At 39.4% G+C, this 26,726-nt stretch overlaps 1 protein-coding gene across 2 annotated transcripts in view; it reads left to right on the forward strand.

The window, feature by feature from the left end:
• mrc1a (mannose receptor, C type 1a) overlaps positions 1 to 26,726 on the forward strand; it is a 169,786-nt gene that overhangs the window by 110,963 nt on the left and 32,097 nt on the right. For both annotated transcript variants that reach the window (XM_073054606.1, XM_073054607.1), the window contains exons 16-20: positions 1,846 to 1,887; positions 9,856 to 10,016; positions 10,120 to 10,184; positions 15,660 to 15,760; positions 25,853 to 25,995. In XM_073054606.1, the coding sequence (XP_072910707.1) occupies positions 1,846 to 1,887; positions 9,856 to 10,016; positions 10,120 to 10,184; positions 15,660 to 15,760; positions 25,853 to 25,995 (512 nt within the window). The remainder of the gene's footprint in view (positions 1 to 1,845; positions 1,888 to 9,855; positions 10,017 to 10,119; positions 10,185 to 15,659; positions 15,761 to 25,852; positions 25,996 to 26,726) is intronic.

Genomic DNA, 26,726 nt, shown 5'->3' on the forward strand with positions numbered 1-26,726 from the left:
TGAGATGCCTGAAGAGAAAGGAGAGAGAAATGAATAACCATGTACTGAAAGGGTAATAACAACATTTGGCTAAGGAATGTCACAACAGGTCAACAGCAGATGCCATTTCATAGTCTCTTCACTCAACCTTTGTAACACCTGGACAATGAAGATGTGTACATCAGAATGCTCTTCATTGACTGGAGCTCGGCATTCAATACTATCATCGCATCAAAACTAATCAATAAACTTCAAGACCTAGGCCTCAATACCTCCTTGTGCAACTGGAGCTTCGATTTTCTTACTTGCAGACTCTAGTCTGTTTGATTCGTAAAATAATTTCCTCTACAATCTCCATCAGCACAAGTGCACCACAAGGCTGAGTGATTATCTCCCTGCTCCACTTGCTTTATACCTATGACAGTGAAGTTAATCACAGCTCCAATGCCACAATTAAGTGTGCCAACGACACCACTGTTTGTTGGGCAAATCAAATGTGGTGATGAATCAGCATATAGAAGGGAAATTGAAAATCAGGCTGAGTGGTGCCACAAACCTCTCACTCAATGTCAGCAAGACCGAAGACCAAAGAGATGATTATTGACTTCAGGAGGAGGAAACTGGAGGTCCATGAGCCAGTCTTCATTGGGATATCAGAGGTGCAGAGGGTCAGAAACTTTAAATTCCTTGGTGTTATCAATTTAGAGGATCTGTCCTGTCATTTATGATGAAAGGATGGCAGTGCCTCTAATTACTACTTTCTTAGCTTGCAAAGATTTGGCATGTCATCTAAAGCTTTGAAAACTTCTATAGATGTGTGGTGGAGAGTATATTAATTGGTTGCTTGACAGCCTAGTATGGAAACACCAATGTCCTTGAACTGAAAAGCAGTGGATACAGCCCAGTCCATTATAGGGTAAAGTCCTCTCCACCATTGAGAACGTCTACATTGCCCACTGAAGCAGGAAGGCAATTTCTATCATCAAGGAGTACTACCATCCATGCCATGCTGTCTTATCACAGCTGTCATCTGGAAGGAGGCACAGATGCCTCAGGACCCACATCACCAATTTCAGGAACAGTTATTACCTCTCAACCATCAGACTCCTTAACCAGAGTGGATAACTTCTCTCAGTTTCACTCACCCTATCACTGAACTTTTCTCATAACCTATGGACTCACTTTCAAAGACTTTTCATCTCATGTTCTCAATATTTGTTGCTTATGTATTATTTAGTTTTTTTTTTCTCAGCTCAGGCTGGTAAAGTCTGAGGTATGGGCAGAGCGAAGCACACTCATTTCTCAACTGCTAGGAATTTTCAGACTCTTCAAGTGGTATTTAGTCTTGTGACTTTCTGAAGATTTCCATAAATATTACTGTGCAGGCCTAATAGTTTATTGCTATTGTGTAGTGACTTTGGATGATATCAGATGTAAATATTACTGTTGGGACAATGTACAGACCCTGTTTATGTCCCATGGTCATTCAATTTATTCTTTTAATTCAGCATATTTCTGGTATTTTTCACTCATTAAATTCAGTATGTTTTGTGTGTTTCAAAAGTAAGTAGTTCTTGCTTGTTTATCCTGTAATATTATAACCAGATGGTTATTGTATTTTGTTCTATTTGTAATAATGGATCAGCCATAGTATCATTTGTAGGGCTCTAACTCTAAAACTGGATCAAGTTTATACTTATAGTAAGGTATGGTGTCTCTTATGAGATTGTATTTTAAAGCAAGATTTTGGTGAATAGTGTTTCATTTGGCTGTATGTGTATGGTTGAATGACAATTAAACTTGAAGTTGAATTTAATTAATTACTTGTTTAATATTTGTTTATAAAGTAATATTCTAATTTCTTAGGAAAACCTGTAAAGCCCGAACCTACAACTGAACTTTTAGGAGGTGAGTAAAGATTTTTAATATTTGTCATTTTATTGCTATGCAGTCATACAGTACAGAAACAAAATCTTTGATCTGCCATGTGTATGCTTACCATAAACTATTTTTCTATACTGACGCCTATTATCAACATTTGATCGATTGTTTTCTATGTGTTGGTTATTTAGAACATAGAATGCAGAACAGTACAGTACAGAACAGGCCTTTTGGCCTACAATGTTGTGCCAACCTTTCAGAGTCGTAGAAAAGTTCAGCACAGTAACAGGCCTTTCAGTCCATCTAGATCATGCCAAACCATTTAAGCTGCTGACTTTCATTGATCTGCACTGGGACCATAGCCCTCTATATGCCTACCAGCCAGGTACTAATCTTCTTAAAAGTTGAAATCAAGATTGCATGCTCCACTTGCATTGGAAGCTCATCCCACATTCTCACCACTCACAGAGTGAAGAAGCTTCCCCTCATGTTCCTCCTAAACTTATCACCTTTCACCCTTGACCTATGATCTCTTGACCCAACTAACCTCAGTAGAAAAAGCCTGCTTGCATTTACCCTATTTATAACTGTCATAATTTTGTATACCTCTATCAAATCTACCCTCAGTCTTCTATGTTTCAAGGAATGAAGTCCTAACCTATTCACTCTTCCTTTATCAGTCAGGTCCTCCAGTCCCAGCAACATCCGTGTAAATTTTCTCTGTACTCTCAACCTTATTTACATCCCTCCTGAAAGTAGGTGACCAAAACTGCACACAATATTTCAAATTAGGCCACAGCAACATTTTACACAACTTCACTCTGTGATCCACTTTCAATGAATTATGGACCTTTTATTCCCAGATCCCTTGTTCATCAGCACTCCTCAGTGTAACACCTACTCTGGTTGGTTTTACCGAAATGCAGCACCTCACAATTGTCTGCATTAAATTCCATCTGAATTTTCAGCTCATTTTTTCAGCTGGTTTTGATCTTGCTGCAAGCTCTGGTAGTCTTCCTCGCAGTACACTACACCATCAATCATGATGTCATTAGCAAATTTGCTGATCCAGTTAACCACATAATCATCCAGATCATTGATGTAGATGACAAATAATAAAGTACCCAGTTCTGATCCCTGTGGCATTCCACTAGCTGCAGGCCTCCAGTCAGAGAGGCAACCATCTACTACCACTCTCTTGTTTCTCCAATTTACTACCTCATCTTGAATGCCAAGTGACTGAACCTTCATGACCGACCTCCCAAGCAGGACCTTGTCAAATGCCATGCTAAAATCCACATAGACAACATCCACTGCCTTGTCTTCATCAACTTTTCTGGTAACTTCCTCAAAAAGTCTCTATAAGGTTGGTCAGATATGACCTATCATGCACAAAGCCTCGCTGACTATCCTTAATCAGTCCATGTCTATCCAAATAGTTATATATGATTGTATAGGAGATTGGGACTGTGAAGGAAAGTGGATCAGCCGTGGTGAAATGGTGGAGCAGACTCAACGGGTCAAATGGCCTAATTCTGCTGCAATAACTTTTGGTCTTAAGGTCTTGTATCCAGTCCCTTAGAATACCTTCCAATAACATTCCCACTACTGATGCCAGGTTTACTGGCCTAAAATTTCCTGGTTTTTTTTAAAGAGTTTTTCTTAAACAGCAGAGCAACATTGGCTATTCTCCAGTCCTCCAATACTTCACCTGTTGTTAAGGATTATTTAAATATCTCTGCTAAGACCTCTGCAATTTCTGCACTTGCCTCCCACAGGGTCTGAAGGAACACGTTGTCAGATCCTGAGGACTTATTCAACATAATTTGCCTCAAGACAGCAAATTTGCCTCACTTCTATAGACCCTGTGTCCATTTAAGATCTCCCCCCATCTCTTATGGATTCACATATGGATTACTATTCTGATATTCCTGAGTACCAGTTTTGTCCCTTTCAATCCTTTTATTGCACTGCAAGTGAATATATATTATCCTTACTTCCCATATCGCTCTGCATTTCTCTATCATCCATGTACCGATCCAACAGTCTCTTAAATGTCCCTAATGTATTGTCTCAACCAGTACCCCCAAGTAGCATGTTCTATGCACTTAAAATTCTGTGCAAAATCCTAGCTCTGATATCTATCCAATACTTCCCTCCAATCACCTTAAAACGATGTCCTCTTGAATTCACCTTTGCTGCCCTGGAATAAAAGGTGCTGGCTGTTCTCTCAATCTATTCCTCTTATCATCCACCTCTGCCACTTCTCGGCCTAGCTCTGCATCTAATTAATGTCTCACCTGCGACAAAGTTCTACACTGTCCACGGCACCACCAACCTTCATGTCATTTACAAACTTAGTAAACTACCCTTTCATTTCCTCATCCAAATCATTTATAAAAAAATCACAAAAGGCAGGGGTCCCAGAGCAGATACCTGCAGAACGCTACTGGTCAAGGGTCTCCTGGCACAACCGATTCATCTCTCACCATTCTTACACTTCTGTGGGCAGCCAATTCCAAATCCACCCAGTCAAGTTTACCTGAATCCCATTCCTCCTGATATTTTGAATGAGGCTACTATGGGGAAAATCTTTTTTTTGATTTGTTGAGATACAGTGTGGAATAGGCCCCTCTGGACCTTTGAGCCCACCGACCAGCAATCTCTTGATTTAATCCTAGCCTAATCACCAGATAATTTACAAATATCCAATTAACCTACCAACTAGTACATCTTTGGACTGTGGGAGGTGTTACGAACCCCGTAACTGGGTCACTTACCAGCAAAGATAGAGAGGTCCGCTGAAGTCTGATGGTACTATTTTTAAACGTTTTTATTTATAAAGGGGCACAAAAGTAAGGTTAATACAAAGATTCAGATAATCTATGTCGTCAATACTCAATCTAAAGCGTGGGTATAGTAATAATCATCAATAAGAAGTGGCTCTATCGTTTTGTCTAGGGGTAAAAATATTGTCCGATGGAAATATAAAAGTCTCGCAAGTTCATGCAGGCTTTAGCCTTTTGGGGACTGCTGGGTATCACTTGTTGGAGAGAGAGAGAGAGAGAGGTTTTGTGAGAAAAGAAACTTGCCCAGTCTTTAGGACGCAAACCGTTGAATTGGGAATGTGGGTTCCCCGTTGTTAGTTCGAAGTCCTTTTCGGTGTTATCAGCCACCCGTTCCCCAAGCCAGGGGAAACAGACCACACGTGGCTTCCGAATAGCTTCCCGTTATCACGGGAGCGATGAGCGATGGTGTCTCCTTCTGGTGCGTCGCTAGGGGACTGCCCCCTGCAGCCCCTCTTTTATCTTGATTTGCAGGGTTGTAGATGTCAATCAGGGTGGGGTGATGCAATCCCCAGCCCACATTGCCCGAGGGTGTACACGTAGCCCTAAGAGCTGGCACGTAGTATAGGATCGCAATCCACAAAGGTGTCTCCAAGAAATCCGTTGCTTTGTCTGCTAAGGATTCTCTCTCATTTCCTGGGTCCAAGACCTGAATTAATAGCGATCTTGCGATTCTCAAGAAGGAGGGGGCTGGGATCATAACAGAGGAAATCAGAACACCTGGAGGAAACCCACGTAGTCACAGGAAGAATGTACAAACTCCTTACAGGTAGCGGCAGGAATTAAACCCAGATCACCCTTACTGTAAAGCATTGTATTAACCACTCTGCTAGCCTGCTGCCCAACCTTGTTGACTGCCTTACTAAGATCCTTATACACCACACCCACTGCTCTACCTTCATCAACTTGTTTTGTCATTTCCTCAAAGATATCAATTAAGCTCATAAGGCATGTTGTTCTCTCACAAAGCCATGCTGACTAACCTTAATCAGACTATGCTTCTGCAACTGCTCATAAATCCTTTTGGTAAGACTCCTCTGCAAGAGTTTGCCCACTATTGAGGTAAGACTCACTGGCCTATATTTCCCAGGATTATTCCTATAAATTTTCTTGAACAAACATCCCTGCAGCCTTCTGGTACTACTCCTGTGGCCAGTGAAGATGCAAGGATTATCATGAAAGGTGCAATCTTTTCCCTCATTTCCTGTAGTAAACTGGAATATATCTTACCTGGTCTCAGGGACTTATCTATCCTAATGCGTTTCAAATGGCCCAGCACAATATCCTCTTTGTTAAGCTCAACATGTTCAAACATATTATTCTATTCTACACTGACCTCACATTTGTCTAGATCCCTCTTACCGGTGAATACTAAAATAAAGTATTCATTGACGATCTTGTTACAAGAATCACCAATTGTAATAATGATCAGGGAGGCACAGAGAGAATCTGTAATTAGTGACAAGTACCTTTATTGTCTCAATGGAAGAACACGTGAACTTGCACAACCGAATACCTGTGTGCATATCAATTAAGTTTCCCTGACCTTCCATGAACAGTCAAAGAATTGAAAATATAATACTAGTTAAAAGGAGATTCTGCTACTGCCCACGTGTTCCTTGAAGTCCCTTTTCAATTCTCCACATCCTTGGGGCAGATTGCATCTATGATGCAGAATCTCCTACAAACTCATTGCTGTGTTGTATGTGAAAACCTCTGCTTTTACACTCATTTCCTACCAATTCAAATATTGCATTCCATTTTTCTTGGTATTGGTCATGTGTCTGACCTTTAACACCCTGTTATTGGCTCTGCTCCAAGCTAACATCTATTTATTGCCCTCTTCTTCACAAGTGATAATCAGTAATTTATAATTCTTTGTCCTCAATCAGCAAACAGCTTGTATCACGCAGGACAAATACAGGCCCCAACAGTCACAAACCTGCATGTTATATCCAACCAAAGAACACCTTACAAATAATTTTTCATTTGGAAATTATCCCTAATTCAGCAGATTACCTGGAGCATAATTATATCGACTTTAAAACACTAACCAAGCCAAGCAACTTCGTCTCACAAAATGGAGACTACAGAGTCTCTTCATAAAATGGCAGCCACCAAATCCTTCCTTAAGGCAAGAGCAAAGGCAATTGGTCCATTTGCTTCCACTGTCCTTGATTCATACAAATTCACTGATTTGTAAACTGTAGTTCTTCCTGGCCAACAATTCCTCTACCTCCTCTGATTCCAGACACATTTCCTCTTTTTCCCTGATTGATCCTACCCTCACTCTAGTCATCCTCGTGTTCTTTGCATACATGTTGTATGCCTTGGGTTTTTCCTTAGTCCTACTTGCCAAGACCTTCACATGTCCTTTTCCAGCTCTCCTAAATCCCATCTTAATTTCCTTTCTGGCTTTCGTATAACTCTCAAAGGCCCTTTCTGATCCTTGTTTCCTAAACTTTAAATATGTTTTATTTTCTTTCTCTTGACTAGATGTTCGACTTCTCTTGTCAACCATGGTTCCTTCATCCTACCATTCTGTTCCTGCCTCAGTGATACAAACCCACCCAGAACCCCAGGCAAATGTTTCCCAACAACCTCCACATTTCTGTTGCATATTTTCCTGAGTGCATCTGTTTTCAAATTATTCCCAAGAGCCTACCTGGTATCATAATTCACCTTCCTCCAATTAAATACTTTCCCACACCGTCTCCTATTTCCATCCAAGGCGATGCTAAAGGAGTTACGGTCACTATCTCTGAAATGTTCACCCACTGAGAGATCTCTAATTAGGTTGAATCCAGTATGGCATCTCTCCTAGATGGCCTTTTCATATATTGTGTCAGGAATCCTGACACACCTTGCAAATTCTTCCTGATCTAAACCTTTTGCATCAAGGAGATGCCAATTAGTATTAGAGAAGGTGAAGTCACTCATGATAGCAATCCTATTATGTTTGCACCTTACCAAAATCTGCCTCCTATTCTGCTCCACAGTTTCTCTGTTGCTATTGGGAGGTCTATTGAACTCTCCCAATAGATTGAATTGCTCACTTCCAGTTTCTGACTTCTGCCCACACTGGCACAGTGGACAATCCCTCCAAGTGATCCTCTCTTTCTACCGCTATGATGTTATCCTTGATTAGCATTGATACATCCATACTCTTTTACCCACACCCATCCCCGTTGAAACTTCTAAATCCTGAAACAAAGAAACTAACTTGTTGTCAAGATACTTCTAAAAGGATTAACATTATGGGCAAGATGGACATCAGGGGCAGCTTTTTCACACAAATGGGGCATATATTTGGAATGAGCTGGCAGAATTATTGGTTGAAGAAAGTACATTAGCAACATTCAAGAGCCACCTGGATGAGTGTAGGGAGATGAGAAGTTCAAAGGGCTAGAAGATAAACTTGGACAGATGGGTCTAGCTCACTGGGCAACATAGTCAGCATGGACGAGTTGTACCAAATGGCCTGCTTCCACCCTGTATGACTCTGACAAGATGACTACAGCTTTCGATGTTGTCAGAGTTACCCTGCCTTCATCACCCCCTCAAGCAGTGTATTGCAGATTCCAATCATGCTCCGGTTGATAGAGTTCTTTCTTCGATCCCCTCTAAAGCTATTCCTCTTTACCCTATTCCTATGTCCTTTTGTTTAGAATGTTCAAAGTAAACTTATATTCAAATATGTAATGTATATGTTACCATATACTGCCTTGAGCTTCGTTTCCTTGCAGGCTTTTACAGAAAAAAAGAAAGACAATAGAATTTATGAAAAACTATACATAAAGACTGACAAACAACTGATGTGCAAAAGAAGACTAAATATGCAGTTAAAACAAAAATATCTGCTCTGGGGAATGTTTGCTGCCATCTGCTCTATCAATGCCTATCTTTCTTTATATATCTCAGTCAGGTGGCTGTTTCTGTGCTGCACAGCTCTGTGATTCTGTGACCTGCTGCTTCACATTGTGCTCTTGCAAACCTTTGTCCATTGGCTTCATATTGTAATCTCTGTCATGTTGTGAGGGCAAGTATGTTGCAGTTAATTAAAATTAAAATTAAATTTGATTGGCACACCATTACTTCCCTATACATGCATTCATTTATCTGCCAGTAATGGTGATATGTGCCATTTTACTCACTGCACTGCCCATAACTCTATGATGAGGAAGGGCAAGGGCAGGAAGGGTGTGGCATTCCGCTATATGCTGTATACAACCCTGGCCTGGAAATATATTGCTGGCCCTTCATCATTTCTAGGTGTAAATCCTGGATATCCCCACTCCAACAGCATTGTTGCCATGCTTCTACAGGGGAAAAACAGCAGTCAAGATTGTAACTATCACCTTCTCAAGGGTGGTTAGAAAAGGGCAATAAAATGCTGCCCAGCAACCCAGATTGCAAAATAGAAATAAATAAGAAAAAGTTTATTAACTTAACACTCAAAATGGGAGAAAAATTTTAGCTTGCACATACAGAGTTAAGTCGAATAAAGTGAGATGTGTTGTTCATCACCTTAGAAGAAAAGTGCTGTTCAAAATTATTTTAAATATTAAAAAATGAATTTTAAAAATTCTTTCAGATTTTTAATTTTTTATTCTCATTTATATATCTCAAGCATAATTTAATTTCCTGAGTCAATGATTTAAATGCAATTTTATATTTTCTGTCCCTTACTTCCTGATTTACAGAATGTGTGTGCCTAGGTGAGAGTTCTTCAATCTGACTGAATGAAGAATCTCACTTCTCTTTCTCTTTCTGATAGACATCATGGATCCTCAAAAGAGGCACACTTTTATCAGACACAGGGCTAGCTCAATTCTCCTGACAAGTTCATGAAATGCCATTGGATTTAAAGGGATGTTGAAAAACAAATTCTGAGTCAAAATGCTAGTGTTGATTGCATCATTTTGTATCTTAATCCTAAAAATGAATATGGAGATTGTTACAGATAGTGCCGATATCTGATGGCTTATAACAAACAGGAGCATCATTAACATTTTTCAGGATGTTTCCTTTTGTTAATTGTGTATTTGTCATTCAACGGTTGTGTAAATGTGCATATTTACAATACATGAATTTATACAGATATACATTCATTCCTGAACTAATACTTTTTGTGAATGGTGAAAAACAGCTGTAATAACTGATGATGGCTGGCTGATACATGGCGAATCTCAGTACTATATTAATCAAGAAGAATTAGCATGGGATGACGCGAGGGAATTCTGCAAAAAAGGGTTTGGCGACCTTACTATAATCAACAGTGCTTCCGAAAGAATCTTTTTGTGGAAATCGGTAATATAAATTTCACTTTGGAAATCTATCTCTTTAAGTTATTGATTAACAATTTATTTTTAATGGTTTGTCTACCTTGGAATTAACCTAAATATCATTGCAGATCTTGAAATACCCCTCCAATCAATACTTTATTGGCTTGCTTGTGGGTCTTGACAGAACTATAAAGTAAGTAAACGTTTTGATAATTGATCTTTACCCTGAAATTTCACTCTTTGGATTTAAGGTCTTCAGTTCCTGTCATCAGTTGGTAATACACTCTTATAAGGTACTAAGGAAAATGCTGTGAAGTATTTATGCATTCAATCATGAATATGAGTTGAATTAGGTTTCCATTGCTTTTGGACTTGAATTTCCTCAATGGTGCCGGGGACACAAACTTTACTCACATTACCATGTAAATGGAAAAATTAGATAGGAGAAGCATTATCATTTAAATTCTCCTAACAATTAGTGTCTTAAGCATCCAAGCTGGACTTTAATGATATGTCAAAGTTGGAAAATACAATTAAATGACTATTTAAAATGCAGTGCCAATTCTCCTACGCTGGGAAGGAGTCTTTAAGAAAAATACACTGTACTCACACAGATGTTGGAGGAATTCACCAGGTCAGGCAGCATCTATGGAGGGAAATGGACAGTTGGGGCTTCAGGTCAAAACTAATCATCTGGACTGATCTGTAGTTTCCTGTATATCCATTATTTGTGTTTTTGACCATTTACCATAACCTCACTTATGGGATCAGAGATTAAGTACATCATGAGCTTTACTATTGGTCTTTCAGTTCAGTTTCAATTGTGAAACGTGGAACTGCTTTCTTTGAATCTTGGCCAATTGGACAATCACCAGTGGTAGGAAAATATAGAATAATTTTGCCAAAATAGAATTAATTCTTACTTGGAGTAGGGTGTGTGGATAGCATACACTTGCTAAAGGAAAGTTGTGTGATCAATCTGATTGAGTTCTTTCATGAAATAACATTCAGGCAATAAAGTTAATACAGTAAATATGGATTTTCAAAAGGTACTTGAATCTTACCAAACAAGAGATCTTACCAAAGTATCATACAAGGAGTTGGTAACTTAATAATGGCAGGATTTTAAAGTATCATTTAAAAATAATAAGAATCAGGTTTATTATCACTGACAGGCATTGTGAAATTTGTTGTTTTGCACCACCAGTGTAGTGCAAAACATAAAAATTACTAACACAAAGTACTCTGCAGATGCTGGGGTCAAAGCAACACGCACAACATGCTGGAGGAACTCAGCAATTCGGGCAGCATCCATGGAAACGAACAGTCAACGTTTCGGGCCGAGACCCCTCGTCAGACTATATGTTACAAAAATAAGTAAATAATGTTAGAGAAATGATGAGGTAGTCTTAATGGGTTCAAGGACCGTTCAGAAATCTGAAAGCAGAGAGGAAGAATCTGTTCCTAAATTGTTGAGTGAGAGGTTTCAAGCTCCTGTACTTCCACCTTGATAGCAGTAAAGAGAAGAGAGCATGTCCCAGATGGTGAGGGTCCTCACTGATTGAGGCCGCCATCTTGAAGTATTGCCTCTTGAAGATGTCAGGTAATAGATTTCTCAGTAGGTGAACCTTTGGTACAGAGTGGCTACTATTGCCTTGGACAGAGACAGGACCAGAAGGTATGGGAAATTTTAATTGGTGGGGGGGGGGGTGAATTATGATGCTGTTATGTGGGTACTTTGAAGCACAAGTTGAGAATGTATTTTCTCAGGAAATGTGGAGATGTTTGAGGAACATTTACATGGGTTTGTCCCATTGAGGCACAGATAGGGTGGTAGGGTAAAGAAACCAGGGCTGACAATAGATTTGGAGCATCTAGTCAAGAGGAAGAAGTAAGCATACTTAGCTGTAGGAAGCAAGGATCAGATAGGGCACTTGAGAGTTATAAGATAGCTAGAAAGGAGGTTAAGAAGGGGTCATGAGAAGTCCTTGGCAAGAAGAAGTTAGGAAAACCCCCGGCATACAATATGTACATCAAGAACACGAGGATAGAACATAGAACATAGCCCTTCGGCCCACAATGTTGTGCCGACCCTTAAACCCTGCCTCCCATATAACCCCCCCATCTTAAATTCCTCCATATAGAAACATAGAAAAATAGAAAATAGGTGCAGGAGTAGGCCATTCGGCCCTTCGAGCCTGCACCGCCATTCAGTATGATCATGGCTGATCATCCAACTCAGAACCCTGTACCTGCTTTCTGTCTATACCCCCTGATCCCTTTAGCCACAAGGGCCATATCTAACTTCCTCTTAAATATAGCCAATGAACCGGCCTCAACTGTTTCCTGTGGCAGAGAATTCCACAGATTCACCACTCTCTGTGTGAAGAAGTTTTTCCTCATCTCGGTCCTAAAAGGCTTCCCCTTTATCCTTAAACTGTGACCCCTCATTCTGGACTTCCCCAACATCGGAAGCAATCTTCCTGCATCTAGCCTGTCCAATCCCTTTAGAATTTTATATGTTTCAATAAGATCCCCCCTCAGTCTTCTAAATTCCAGTGAGTATAAGCCTAGTCGATCCAGTCTTTCTTCATATGAAAGTCCTGCCATCCCAGGAATCAATCTGGTGAACCTTCTCTGTACTTCCTCTATGGCAAGAATGTCTTTCCTCAGATTAGGGGACCAAAACTGCACACAATACTCTAGGTGCGGTCTCACCAAGGCCTTGTACAACTGCAGTAGAACCTCCCTGCTCCTGTATTCAAATCCTTTTGCTATGAATGCCAACATACCATTTGCCTTTTTCACCGCCTGCTGTACCTGCATGCCCACCTTCAATGACTGGTGTACAATGACACCCAGGTCTCGTTGAATCTCCCCTTTTCCTAATCGGCCACGGTTCAGATAATAATCTGTTTTCCTGTTCTTGCAACCAAAGTGGATATACCTCTCTAGTAGTCTCTTAAACTTCACTAGTGTATCTGCCTCCACCGCTGACTCAGGCAGAGCATTCCATGCACCAACCACTCTGAGTGAAAAACCTTCCTCTAATATCCCCCTTGAACTTCCCTCCCCTTACCTTAAAGCCATGTCCTCTTGTACTGAGCAGTGGTGCCCTGGGGAAGAGGTGCTGGCTATCCACTCTATCTATTCCTCTTAATATCTTGTACACCTCTATCATGTTTCCTCTCATCCTCCTTCTCTCCAAAGAGTAAAGCCCTAGCTCCCTTAATCTCTGATCATAATCCATATTCTCTAAGCCAGGCAGCATCCTGGTAAATCTCCTCTGTACCCTTTCCAATGCTTCCACATCCTTCCTATACTGAGGCGACCAGAACTGGATGATTAGAGTGAGGATAGGACTGATCAGGGAAAAAGAAGAAATAGATGCCTGCAGTCAGAGAAGGTAGGAAAGGTCCCAAATGAATACTTTGCTTCAGTATTCACCAGTGAGAGGGACCTTGGCAAATGTGGGGTTATCATAGAAAAGGGTAACATCATGGGCTGAAGGATCTGTACTGTGCTGTACTGTTCTATCTTCTATGTCTCTGATAAGAACATAGGAAATAGGAGCAGGACAGGAGTAGGCCATCTGGCCTGTCAAGCCCGCTCCACCATTCAATGAAGTCATGGCTGATTTGACCATGGACTCATCTCCACCTACCTGCCTTTTCTCCATAACGCTTCTGTGTGAGTGTTGGGGGAAGTGGGTTGAGGTTGTGCCTGTGGTGGAATTGGCTGAGTCTGAGTCAGAGTCTACAACCCTGTGCAGCCTCTTGCGATCATGTGCTTTGGTACCTCTGTAATGTACTATGTGTAACCAGTCAGGATTGGGATCAGAATCAAGTTTAACATCACTGGAACATGTCATGAAATTTGTTGTTCTGTGGCAGCAGTGCATTGCAATACATAACAAATAATCTATAAATTGCAATAAGAAATATCCATTAAAAATTAAATTAAGTAAGTAATGCAAACAAAAGCAAAAACATAGTGAAGTAATGTTCATGGGTCCATTAACCATTCATAAATCTGATGGCAGAAGGGAAGAAGCTGTTCGTGAAATGTTGCGTGTGTGTCTTCAGTCTCCTGTACCTCCTCCTTGATGATAGCAATGAAAAGAGGGTATGTCCTGGGTGATGGAGTTCCTTAATGATGGATGCTGCCTTCTTGAGGCATTGCCTTTTGAAGGTGTCCTCGATGCTGGGGTAGCTAGTGCCCAAGATGGAGCTAGCTGAATTTACAACTTTCTGCAGCCTTTTCTGATCCTATGCAGTGGCCCCTTCACACCAGAAGGTGAAGCAACCAGTTAGAATGCTCTCCATTGTACATCTGTAGAAGTTTGCACTTGATGGCATTTGAGCTGTGCCGGCCTACACAGTCAAATGTGTAGAGAAGGTAGAGCAGTGGACTCAGTGTACAGACCTGATGGGCATAGATGAGATAGAAAATTAGTACCTTTTGCAAGGTAGTCTAGAACTAGAAGGTACAGGTTTAAGGTAAGAAGACAGAAACTTAAAGGAGATTTAAAGAGTTAGTTTTTCACAGAGAGGGCAATGTATGTCTGGAACTTACTGCTAGAGGAGGTAATGGAAGGTGATATAATTACAACATTTAAAAGGCCTTTGGAGAGTTGCTTGGAAAGGAATGGAATGGAGGGATAAAAAACTCAGTGCAAGAAAATGGTCTGAGGACTGATAGGATTCACATTTGGGATGGATGAGATTTGCTAAAAAGGCATGTTACTCTGCTGAATCATTCTTAGATTCTATGAAATTTTAAATGCTTCATTGCTACTATCTTTGAGAAATGAATCTTGCCAAAATCATCACAGTTCACCTGTAAAAGCAACACAGTGGATTAGAAGTTAAACTTTGGTATAAATGATTGGGTTCTTTATTTATTTAATGTCTTAACTATGGTTTAAACATTTGAAGAAGCAGATTTTTAAGTGGAGGTGTAGAGTCAGATCTTCTGTGCGCCTTTCTAACGATATGGTTTCCGAGAGCATGTGGACACAGTGGTACCTCAGCACAGAAAGCCTGCTCTCTCCTGACAACTAGGGAGGCCCCTCCTTCCAGGCTCGTAGATTGCAAAGCTACTAGTGCCATCAAGCCAATGAAGGATTTACATGGATTCAGCCACACCTTGGGACCTGTTTAAACAGTAAAAAGCTTGTTAAAATATCCATTTTTGAAATAATAAATACACCAAAAACATAATCCCACCATTAAAAATCTTAAAAGGAGTAAATATATTAACAAAAACCATTCCCTTAGTGATTGATTTCCCTCATTCAGTTGTTGTTCTTATGCCAGAGGTTTAGTATTAAGTCTATCCAGGTTGAGAATGGAAGTCTGTGGCAGTTCAAGCTGCTCTGCTGAACTCCGTGAGAATCAGCACAGAAGAGGGGCAGATGAAATGGGAGACAGTGGGGTAGAGGATGCTGCTCCTGGCCTTGAGGAACACCAGAAATGGAAACCAGTGCTCCCTCAGTGTTGGTTTTACATCTTTCCCATTGGGTCCCATTAATTTACAACCAAAATATATTTATAAAAAACTGGAGCATTGCTTAGAGATTAAATACAGGATTGCGATTAAAAAATGATGCATATGAGTGACCTATCCTTTTCCAATGAGACTGACATTTTTTACCATGATTTCTTAGGTGGATCGACAATTCGCCAGTTACTTATCTTGCTTGGGCCCAGCATGAGCCTAATTTTGCAAATAATGATGAAAACTGTGTTACCATGTACACAAACATGGGTAAGAATTTACATTGCTGTAAATATTTAAGTGCTTGGAAACGTATGTCAAAATGGTGTGGGATGCATGCAATATTCCTCATGTTATTAGTGGGGTGCAGGGGGTTGGGGTGATTTCAGTACCAGCACAACATGCACATTCACACTGCATTAAATGTTCTTGTGTACGATTTCATGCCAATGCATGCAATGTAATTACATGCATTATTTTCACAATCCCTTGAAATCCAAACTGAAAAGAATGTTTCTCTATATGCTTTGAGCTCTGAAAGTTAAATTTCTCAACTTTGTCTGTGATTGATATCCTTCCATATCCTCCCATTCTCTACATGTTCATATGCCTATGTATTAAATACTTCCACACACCCTGTTCATCAAGCATCTACTTACCTTATCTATAAAAAAATATTCAGTCTATCCTTTGAGGATAAGAGTTCCAAAAGTTCATGACCCTCTGAGAGAAAGAAATTCAACTCATCTCTATTTTAAATGCTTAACCCTTTAATTTTCAAGATTCCAGATTGTTTAATAGAATTTCCAGTATACAAGCATAAAGGAGAACAAAACACTATAATTGTTATTCTGAATCCAATGCAGCACAAAAGCGAATGCAATAAAAGACACAAAAAAACACAATAAATATACTTTGTAAATGCATAAGATAGCTTATATACATAAATCGATTGTATGTCCATAGAGTGATACTGGGCACACGAGCATCTGTTAATAAAGTGACTGACAGGAAATCATAAGGTAGTAGTGTTGGTGGGGGATGTGGAGGGATTGGGTTAGGGGTTGGAGGTGTTGAGCAGCCTTATTGCTTAGGGAAACTAATTGTTTTTGAGTCTAGTGGACCTGGCCTGCCAGGAGTGGGACAAACAGTCCATGAGAAAGGTGGGTGGGATCCTTCCTGATGTTACTGAGCCTTTTCTAGTACCGTTCCTGTATGTATGTCCTTGATGATGGGTAAGCTGCTGCCGGTGATGCATTGGGCTCTTTTCACTACCCATTGTAGAACCTTCCTGTCCTCTCCAGTGCAGTTTATGCATCATGCAGTGATGCAGCATCTTAGGATGCTCTCTACTGCGCATCTGTAGAAGGATATGACTATAGATGTGTTTAGTCTAGCTCTCTTCAGCCTGCTCAGAAAGTAGGGGTACTGGTGCACTTTCCTGATTGTGTAGAATGAGTTCTGGGACCATGAGGGGTTGTGCAAGATGTGTAGTCCCAAGGAGTTTGAACCTGCTCTCAGTTTGCACAACTGTGCTGCCAATGTAAAAAGGAGTGTGAATGGAGCAAGTTCTCGTGAGTCAATAACTATCTCCTGTGCCTTGCTGACAGTGAAGAAGAAATTGTTGACCTGGCACCAGGCCGCAAGCTCTTCCACCTTCTCTCTGTAGGTTGTTGGTAATGAGCCCACCACTGTTGTGTCATTGCTAAACGTAGCAATGTGATTACTCGGGTGTTTGGACATGCAGTTATGTGTGAGCAAAATGTACAGCGAATAGGTTCGCTTCGCAGCTTGGGGAGCACCCGTGTAGATGATGGTGGGAAGGTGGAGCAATGTGCATCGTGATTATCTGAGCTTTGTTTATTAGGAAGTTCAATGCCCAGTTGAACAGTGGTATATTTAGAATGAGGAGTAGTAATTCATTCAGCAATGTCTGTGGAACAATAGTGTTGTCTGCGGACCAGAAATCCAGAAATAACATTCTAACTTAAATGCCCTTGTTTTCTAGGGAAGAGCATAAGATATAGGACAGAATTAGATTACTTGGCCCATTGAATCTGCTCTGCCATTTCATCATGGCTGATCGATTTTTCCTCTCAGCCCGAATCTTCTGCCTCCCCCCACCCCTACTGTATCTCTTCATTCCCTGACTAATCAAGAATCTATCAACCTGTGCCTTAAATATATATAACGAGTTAACCTCCACAGCTACCTGCTGCAAAGAATTCAGCGGATTCACCACTGTCTGGCTAAAGAATCTCCTCACCTCCGTTCTAAAAGAGCATCCTCTATTCTGAGGTTGTGTCTTCGAGTCTTAGACACTCCCACCATAGGAAACATTCTCTCCATACCCACTCTACCAGGGCCTTTCATTCTTCTAAATTCCAGTGAATACAAGCCCAGAGCCATCAAAATCTCTTCATATTCCTGGAATAATTTTTTGAACCTCCTTTGAATCTTCTCCTGTTTCATCATATCCTTTCTAAGATAAGGGACTCAGAACTGCTTACAATACTCCAAGTGAGGCATTCCAGTGTTTTATAAAGTCTCAACATTACAACCTTGCTTTTAGATTCCAGTCCTTTCATTATAAATGCTAACATTGTATTTGCTTTCAAGTCACTTTATTGTCATTTCGACCATAACTGCTGGTACAGTACATAGTAAAAATGAAATGTTTTTTCAGGACCATGGTGTTACATGACACAATACAAATACTGGACTGAACTACATAAAAAAAAAACAGCACAGGAAAAAAAAACACCACCGACTCAACCTGCAAATCAACCTTTAAAGAATCCTGCACAAGAACTCCGAAGTCCTTCTGCACCTCAGATTTTTGAATTTTCTCTCCATTAAGAAAATAGTCAACCCTTTCATTTCTTCTTACAAAATACATGACCATATATTTCCCGACACTGTATTCCATCTGCCACTTACATGCCAATTCTCCTAATCTAAGTCCTCTGTAGCCTTTCTACTTCCTCAGAGCCATCTGCGCCTTCAGCGATCTTCATATTGTCGGCAAACTTTGCGACAAAGCCATGAATTCCATCATCTAAATCTTTGGCATATAATGTAAAAAGAATCAGTCCCAACAGACAGCCCTGTGGAAAACTACTAGTCACAGGCAGCCAGCCAAAAAGCAGGCTCCCTTTATTCCCACCTTTTGCCTTCTACAAATCAGCCACTGCTTTATCCATGAGAGAATTGTTCCTGTAATACCATGGACTCATAGCTTTTTAAGTAGCCCCATATGTAGTGCCTTGTCAATGGTCTTCTGAAAATCCAAGTACACAACATTAACTGATTTATTCATGTGCCTCCAAGTATTCCCGATACCACATACTTAATAATTGAATCAAACATCTTCCCAACCACTGAGTCAGACTACCTGGCCAATAATTTCCTTTCTTCTGCCTCTCTCCCTTCATGAAGAGTGGAGTGACTTTGCAATTTTCCAGGCCTCCCGAACTATTCCAGTATCTATCGACTCTTGAAAGATCATCACTAATGCTTGCTGAATCTATTCAGCTACCTCTTTTGGAACCCTGGGGTTTAGACCATCTGGTAAAGGTGACTTATCTACCTTCAGATCTTTCACTTTACCAAAATCCTTCTCCCTTGAAACTGTAAATTCACCCACTTCATGACTCCTGATGCCTGGAACTTCCACCATACTGCTAAAACCTTTCACTGTGAAGTCTGATGTAAAATACTTATTCAGTTTGCCAACTAGTTTGTTGTCCCCTATTACTAATTCTCCTACATTGTTTTCCAGCAGTCCAATATTCACTCTTTCCGCTCTTTTACACTTCATGTATCTGAAGAAACTTTAGGTACCTCTTTAATATTATTGGCTAGCTTACTTTTAACTTCCGTCTTTACCTTCTAACAACTTTTTTTTAGTTGCCTTCTGTTGGTTTTTAAAAACTTCCCAATCCTTTAACTTCCCACTAATTTTTGCTCTGTTATATGCCCTCTCTTTGGCTTTTATGTTGGTTTTAACTTCTCTTGTTAGCCATGGTTGTGTCATCTTGCCTTTAGAATACTTCTTCCTCTTTGGGCTGTATATATCCTGTGCCTTCTGAATTGCTTCCAGAAATTCCAGCCATTGATGTTCTGCCATCATCCCTGCCAGTGTTCTTTTCCAATGATTGCTAGCCAACTTCCCTCTCATGCCTGTGTAATTCCCTTTACTCTATTGTAGTATTGATACATCTGATTTTAGCTCTCCTTCTCAAATTTCAGGGTGAATTCAATCAAATTATGATCACTTGCCCCTAAGGGTTTTTTTTTACCTTAAGATCTCTAATCAAATTCTGGTTCATTACACAACACCGAATCCAGCATAGCTGATCCTCTTGTGGGCTCAACTACAAGCTGCTCTCAAAAGCCATCTCATAGGCACCCTAGAAATCCTGCCTCTTGGAATCTAGCATCAACCTCCAATCTACCTGCATATTGAAATCCCCCATGACTATTGTAACATTGCCCTTTTGACATGCATTTTCTATCTCCTATTGCAGTTTTGTAGTCCTCATCCTTACTACTGTTTGGGAGTCTGTATACCACTCCCATCAGGATCTTTTAACCCTTGCAGTCCCTTCAATGTTCTACCTACAATGTTTCAACACTGTTATTTCTTTGTAATGACTTGATTTAATTTTTTTTTCATCATAGCCACCCCTATCCATCTGCCTTCCTGCCTGACCTTTCAATACAATATGTATCCTTGGACATTAAGCTTCCAGCAATAATCTTCTTTCAGCCATGATTCAGTGATGCCTGGCACATCATACATGCCAATCTGTAACTGTACTACAGATTCATCTACCTTTTTTTAATATTGTGCGCATTCAAATATAACACCTTCAGTCCTGTCTTCACCCTTTTCAATTTTGTCCACCTTTTACATTGCAACTAATTCTGCTGATTGTAATTTTTCCCTACATTTAGCCTCTCTTCACTAGCAGTTTCACTCCACACTGCCTCTGTTTGTAAACCAACTACCTTATCTTCAGCACTATTACTGCAGCTCCCACACACCTGTCAAATTAGTTTAAACCCTCCTGAACAGCTCTAGCCAACTTGCCTGCAAGCATATTGGACCCACTCGGGTTCCAGAGTTCTTCTTTTAAACAGTAATCCACTGTTTGTAATTCTCCCTCAGAAGGAACCAATCCCTCCATTCAACCCAACAAAGCTCTAAATGATGATATGTGTTTTTGGCCATTCCTTTTGGCTTTCTAAATGCCAGTGGATAGAAGCCCAGCCTGTTCAACCTTTCTTCTTAAGATAATCCACTCAGAAACCATTTCTAAGGCCTTAACGTGCTTCCTTAAGCAAGCAGAACAACAGTGTATATAATACCCCAGAAATGTTCCTGCCAATTCCCATATAACAGAAGCAAAACCTTCCTACTTCCATAGTCAATTCCCCTAGCAATAAATGAAAGTCTGTTTTCATAAATACCTCCTGTAATTTTAAATCAGCCTTTTGTGAATCATACATTTGCAAACCTAAGTCCATCACCATCCCTTCCATCATCAGATTTCTGAATGGACAATCAACACATGAATTCTACCTCACTATTTTGCACTCTTTTTGCACTGCTTACCGGTACTTTATTAAAATTTTTAAATATATTGTTTATTGTAATTTATAATGTTAAAAATTAATGAGTATTGCAATGAACTACTGCCACAAAACAACAAATTTCATGACATGATTCTGATTCTGTACCCTAAAGTTCTGCAATCTCTCACTATTTAAGTAAGATGCTGCATTATTTTTATTTTTTCTGCAAAAATAAAAAGCTTAGTATTTCCTTCATTATATACTCCATTTGTTATATGATCTGATAAATGCAGGTTATATGATATTGGCCAGATCCTTGTGCACTTGATAAACCTGGCTATATCTCATTGTAGTCTTTATATCACGCTCACATTTTACATTTTGTGGCACCTTCTGTATCTTCCTTAAAATTAATTGTAAAAAGCTGAGTCCCAAGCATTGATTCCATTCATTGTATTTTATCAAGATGAAAAAGGACTATTTGCATTTGCTTTCTGTTTCCCACTAGTCATCCAAATATCTGTCTACACCTGAATGTTATCTGCTGCACAATAAACTTTCAATCTAGCCTGCTTCTTCACTCCTCACACAAGCCATAAAAACAAGGCTAGAGAGCCTTGTCACTCTCACGTGTGTAAAAAAAAGTCTTTTCTGTACACAGTATTCCTGATGAGGTTACACCAGAACTTTATATGAATGGGACTAGATATCTCTACTTCTGTACTCTAATCTTGCAAAAGTTTGGCTTCCTGTTTTCATGAATATGCTCAATATTAACTATTGATAATAAAAACAGAAAATGTTGGAAATACTGAGCAGGTCAGGTGGAAACATCACTAATGCTTTATATTGAAGATCCTGGATATAAATTACAGTATTTGCAGTTGTTATTAACATTTTACGATTATCACACAAGGATAAAAGAGTCACTTGGAATAACAGAAGTTACTTTCTCTGTCTATCTGTCTCCTCATTCACTCTATCCTCCTTGTTCCCCACCATCTGCCTATTTTTTCTGCTTGACTACCTGTCACTCAAAGGCCTCTGTCTCCCAATTTCATCCCTCCTCCCCCTCCCCCCACATAGGTCTATCTGCCCATTATCTGTCACCCAGTTTTGCCCTATCATCAGCCATCACCTTTCTAACTGGCTGCATTGCCGTCATTTATGGGAGGCAGCAGCCCAGGATTGAATTAAGCTCAAAGAGTTGTAAAATTAGTCATCATCATCATGGTATCTCCCTTAGTATCCAGGACATCTTCAAGGAGAGGTGCCTCAAAAAGGCGGCATCCATCATTAAGGACCCCCATCACCCAGAACCTGCCCTCTCCTCATTGCTACCATCAGGAAGGAGGTACAGACATGTGAAGGCACACACTCAACAATTTCTATTTCTACTTTTTTGCACCACATATTTAATTTAGCTGTTTAATACATTTATTCATACTGTAATTCACAGTTGCTTTTGCTATTATTATATATCGTATAATACGCCGCCACGGAGTTAACAAACTTCATGACATGCGCTGGTGATATTAAACCAGAGTCGGATTCTGATTCTGACCTCCTGCCCCCTGTATCATCTCTCCCCCTCTCCTCTTTATGCTGGCTATATTGCATCTCCATGATCAGATACAGGGATCAACCCAAAATGGTGACATTGTGATTCTCCCCATAGTTGATGTTCTACTTGTTTATTGCCCATGGTTCCAACATTCTCTTGTTTTTCTCTCTAAATAACAACCTTTTTCAATCTTTAAATCAAATGCCTTCCTATTTTTTTTACACATCACATTTTGTCTGCCAACCCTCTTTGCAACCTCTTCATAGCCCACACTGCCACCTAGCTTTGTGTTATCAGTAAGGCGAGATATATGACAATAGATCCCTGAATGCAACTCATTGACAGTGAACAGAATGTGATCAAAGGCCTGATCCCAGAGGCACTCCTTTTCCACAGTCTCTGCTCTTGAAATATGACTATTTCAATATGAAATATTGAAATATGAACATCCTCTACATAGCACCATCCAGAGACAGAGAAGCAGTTTCAGCGACAGGTTACTATCGATGCAATGCTCCTCAGACAGGATGAAGAGATCAATACTCCCCAATGCCATTAGGCTTTACAATTCAACCGCCAGGACTTAAGAACTTTTTAAAAGCTATTATTAATGCTTTTTGAGATAGTGATTTAGATGCATATCATATTTTTTACTGAGTTAAGTATTGTATGTAATTAGTTTTGCTACAACAAGTGTATGGGACATTGGAAAAAAAGTTGAATTTCCCCATGGGGATGAATAAAGTATCTATCTATCTATCTATCTATCTATCTATGAAGGTTTTCCGTCATCTAGGTCATTGTATATCAAGCAGGTAGACAACTTAATCAGCATGAACAAATTGGGCTGACGGTCCTGTTTCGATGTCTTAACTAAAGAAGAGGGTGACTGATTCACTTGATTCTTGATTAGTAAGGTTATGGGAAGAATATTGAAAATGGAGTTGAGAGGGAAAATAAATCCGTCTTGAATGAATGGTGGAGCGGACTCAATATGTGCCAAATGGCCCAATTCTGCTCCTTCGTCTTATATATCACCTCATAATTCTGTCCTCCAGTCCCAGCAACATCTTTATAAACCTTTTCTCCACCACCTCTGGTTTGATAACATCCTTCCTATTGCAAAGTGTCTGGAGCAGCCTCACTAGCATTCCACAGAGCTGGAACGTGGGTTACCAACTCTTGTACTCAATGGTTATCAAATGAATGCAATTGTGCTAAACATCTCCTTTACCACCCTGTATACTCCTGTTTCCACTTTTAAAGAACTATGCACTTGTACCCCAATGCCTCTCTGTTCTACTACACTTCCTAGGTCCTGTCATTTACAATGTTGGCTTACTGCTATATATGTAATTCAGTTTTCAAGTCTGTTATGTCTAATTACTGAATTAGGCCTTTGTAGTTTACTTTATTCAGACTTAAAATCCTCATTTCAATTTGAACTAATAATCTTTGTATAAAATTCTATCCTGTTTTGATTCATGTACTCTGAAGTCTTAATTAACAATTGATCAATTAACCCTTTCTCTTTACACAATAATAGTGAAATAGCCTTTCCATAATTGGTTCCCCAACATACCAGTCAGCCGCATTATCTCCATAAATTCATCCTCTACACTATTACAGCTTAATAGGTTTGTTTTGCTTATACGTAGATTAAAGCCCACCTTAATTATTGTATTTACTTTGTGAAGTGCTCTTTTAATTTCAATTTATTCTTTGCTCTATAGTGCCATTACTGTCAAAGAAGTTTACATACAACTCCAATCAATGTTATTTTTTAATTTCAAAAATAAACTTCATTTATTACAATGAATACAAACAGGAGAAAAGATAATGCATATCTTTTCCATTTATGTTCATTATACTCAGTAGTGTGAATTTATACTTTTAAATCAACAAATGACACTTGCTGTTTCTTATGCTCACCCATAATAACCAATTTTCTGAGCTGAGATCCTTCCTTCCTACTGTCTTTCTTTAAAGTCAGAGTGCTCCTGTTCCTTTCCTATTTTGCCTAACTCCTGAAAAGAGGAGTATCCTGGAATACATACTGTAATTCCCAACTTTGGTTACTTTACAGCCACATCTTACGATGGTCATTGATTCATACCCACTTAATTTTAACTGTGTCATTAATTCACCTACATTTTCATCAATATTTTGTGTATTAAGGTAAAGAACTTTCAGTTTTATTATTACACTATTAATAAATCAAATTTTGCTTCTCAGACTGTTAGAGAATGAGTCTACCAGCGTAAAGAGATTACAAAACTGTGATTGCCTATGTTAATAATCTGAAATTTTCACATCATAAAGACACAGAGATGTCTATTTATGGCAGGGCTGAAAACAGCAATGAACAAGTTTTAGGTGGGAGATGATATTTTAATTCCCTAACACCCTGCTCATGGGTTAAAAAAGAGGATGATGGAGGGCCACTAACTTTAATTTCAAATTGCAAATATCTGCAACGAAGGAGCCTAAAGAATGAAATTTATAGTGGTTTATAAAACCATGAAGGACATAGATAAGGTAAATGTTTACAGCCTTTTTTCCCCAGTGCAATGGAGATTGAAACTACTGGAGGGCATATTTTTAGGTGAGAGGGGAAAATCTTAAAGGGCATCCATTCTTCACACAGAGGGTGGTGAGTATATAGAAGGAGCTATCAGAGGAAGTAGTAGAAAAAGATATCATTACAAATTTTTAAAAGCATTTGGACAAATTGGAAAGAATCCAAGTACAGTTAAATGGGATGAGCTTAGGTAGACATCTTGGTGGGCATGTCTGAGTGAGCCATGGGCCTGTATTGCTCTTTGAATCTAAATTAAATTTCTTTAACTTAAACTGTTATTTGTATTTAACAAATACATAATTTGCTGCAGTAGCAATATTAAAGGCTTCTTGACATTGTTTTGAAATGCAGCATCTCATCCTTCAATTATTCATCAGACTGTCATTTGACGGACCTTGCAATGCAATGCCAGCAATGCATAATTTGCTTGTTCATTTGGAACTATTCTCAAACCTTGATCATTTAAAAAGTGATCTTCATCAACATAATATGGAAAAAAATCATAGATAAGTCTTTATTTTAGGGTTTTATATGCCCATTTAAAAATAATTAAATGAAATACATCAAACTACATTGATGAAATTATAGTTTTTTTGTGAAGAATACTTTTTATATTTACTTTATTTCATCTTGCAAGGATTTTGGAATGACATGAACTGTGGCCACCCATTTCCTTCCATATGTGAAAGAAGTAACAGTTCAGTTAATACTACTCAAGCTCCCACTGAGGACTCCAGGTCAGGAGGATGCCCTACAGACTGGAAACCATTTGGAAAGAAGGTATATGCTTCCACAAATGCTGCCTGACCTATTGAATGCTTCCAATATTTTCCTTTTTATGTTCAAAAGGCAATAAACCACCATCTCATCAGGGCCAATATTAGCTGTAAATACCAGTTTTTCTCACAGATTTTGCTGCATGAAACATAATCACTGCTCATATTTTAATCTGTTTCCTGGAACAATTATTGTATAAAGTAAAAAGGTTGATTACTTGATCCAGACAAGGAAAGCCTGCATGGCCAGATATCACGGGCAGCATATTTCTGGTTGCCATCCAGTTCCAAGATAATCTGACCCAATAAACAAATTAGTTAATTAGGGTCATTCTCCTGCGCTGAAATCAAAGGAGAAGCAGCCCCACACCGAGTCTGGCCTGCTGCTAGATTTTGAAACCTGTTGTGCACAACAAGAAGCCAAGCTTCATAATGCAGTTACAAAATCACCTGCAAACAGCTGGCACAACTTAATAGTTTATTGTATGGAATTCTTGATGTTGCTATTGCAAAGAGAAATGCTATTAACTTCCTGAAAAATATGTGGCAATAGAATTTATTGTATCTTTACTCCTTTGTTCCACAGGCTTTAGAAGCAGGTCTATATCACTGATGATCTGTTTTTCACATTTTCTATTTAAATATGTCTTTATTTTTCTAAAAAGAGCACAGCAGAGCCAATGCCACAATAATGATCTTCAGACAACAGACTATATTTTGGCTTGGACAATGCAC

The sequence above is a fragment of the Hemitrygon akajei genome, chromosome 8 (assembly GCF_048418815.1).
Source record: "Hemitrygon akajei chromosome 8, sHemAka1.3, whole genome shotgun sequence".
Taxonomy (NCBI): Eukaryota; Metazoa; Chordata; class Chondrichthyes; order Myliobatiformes; family Dasyatidae; genus Hemitrygon; species Hemitrygon akajei.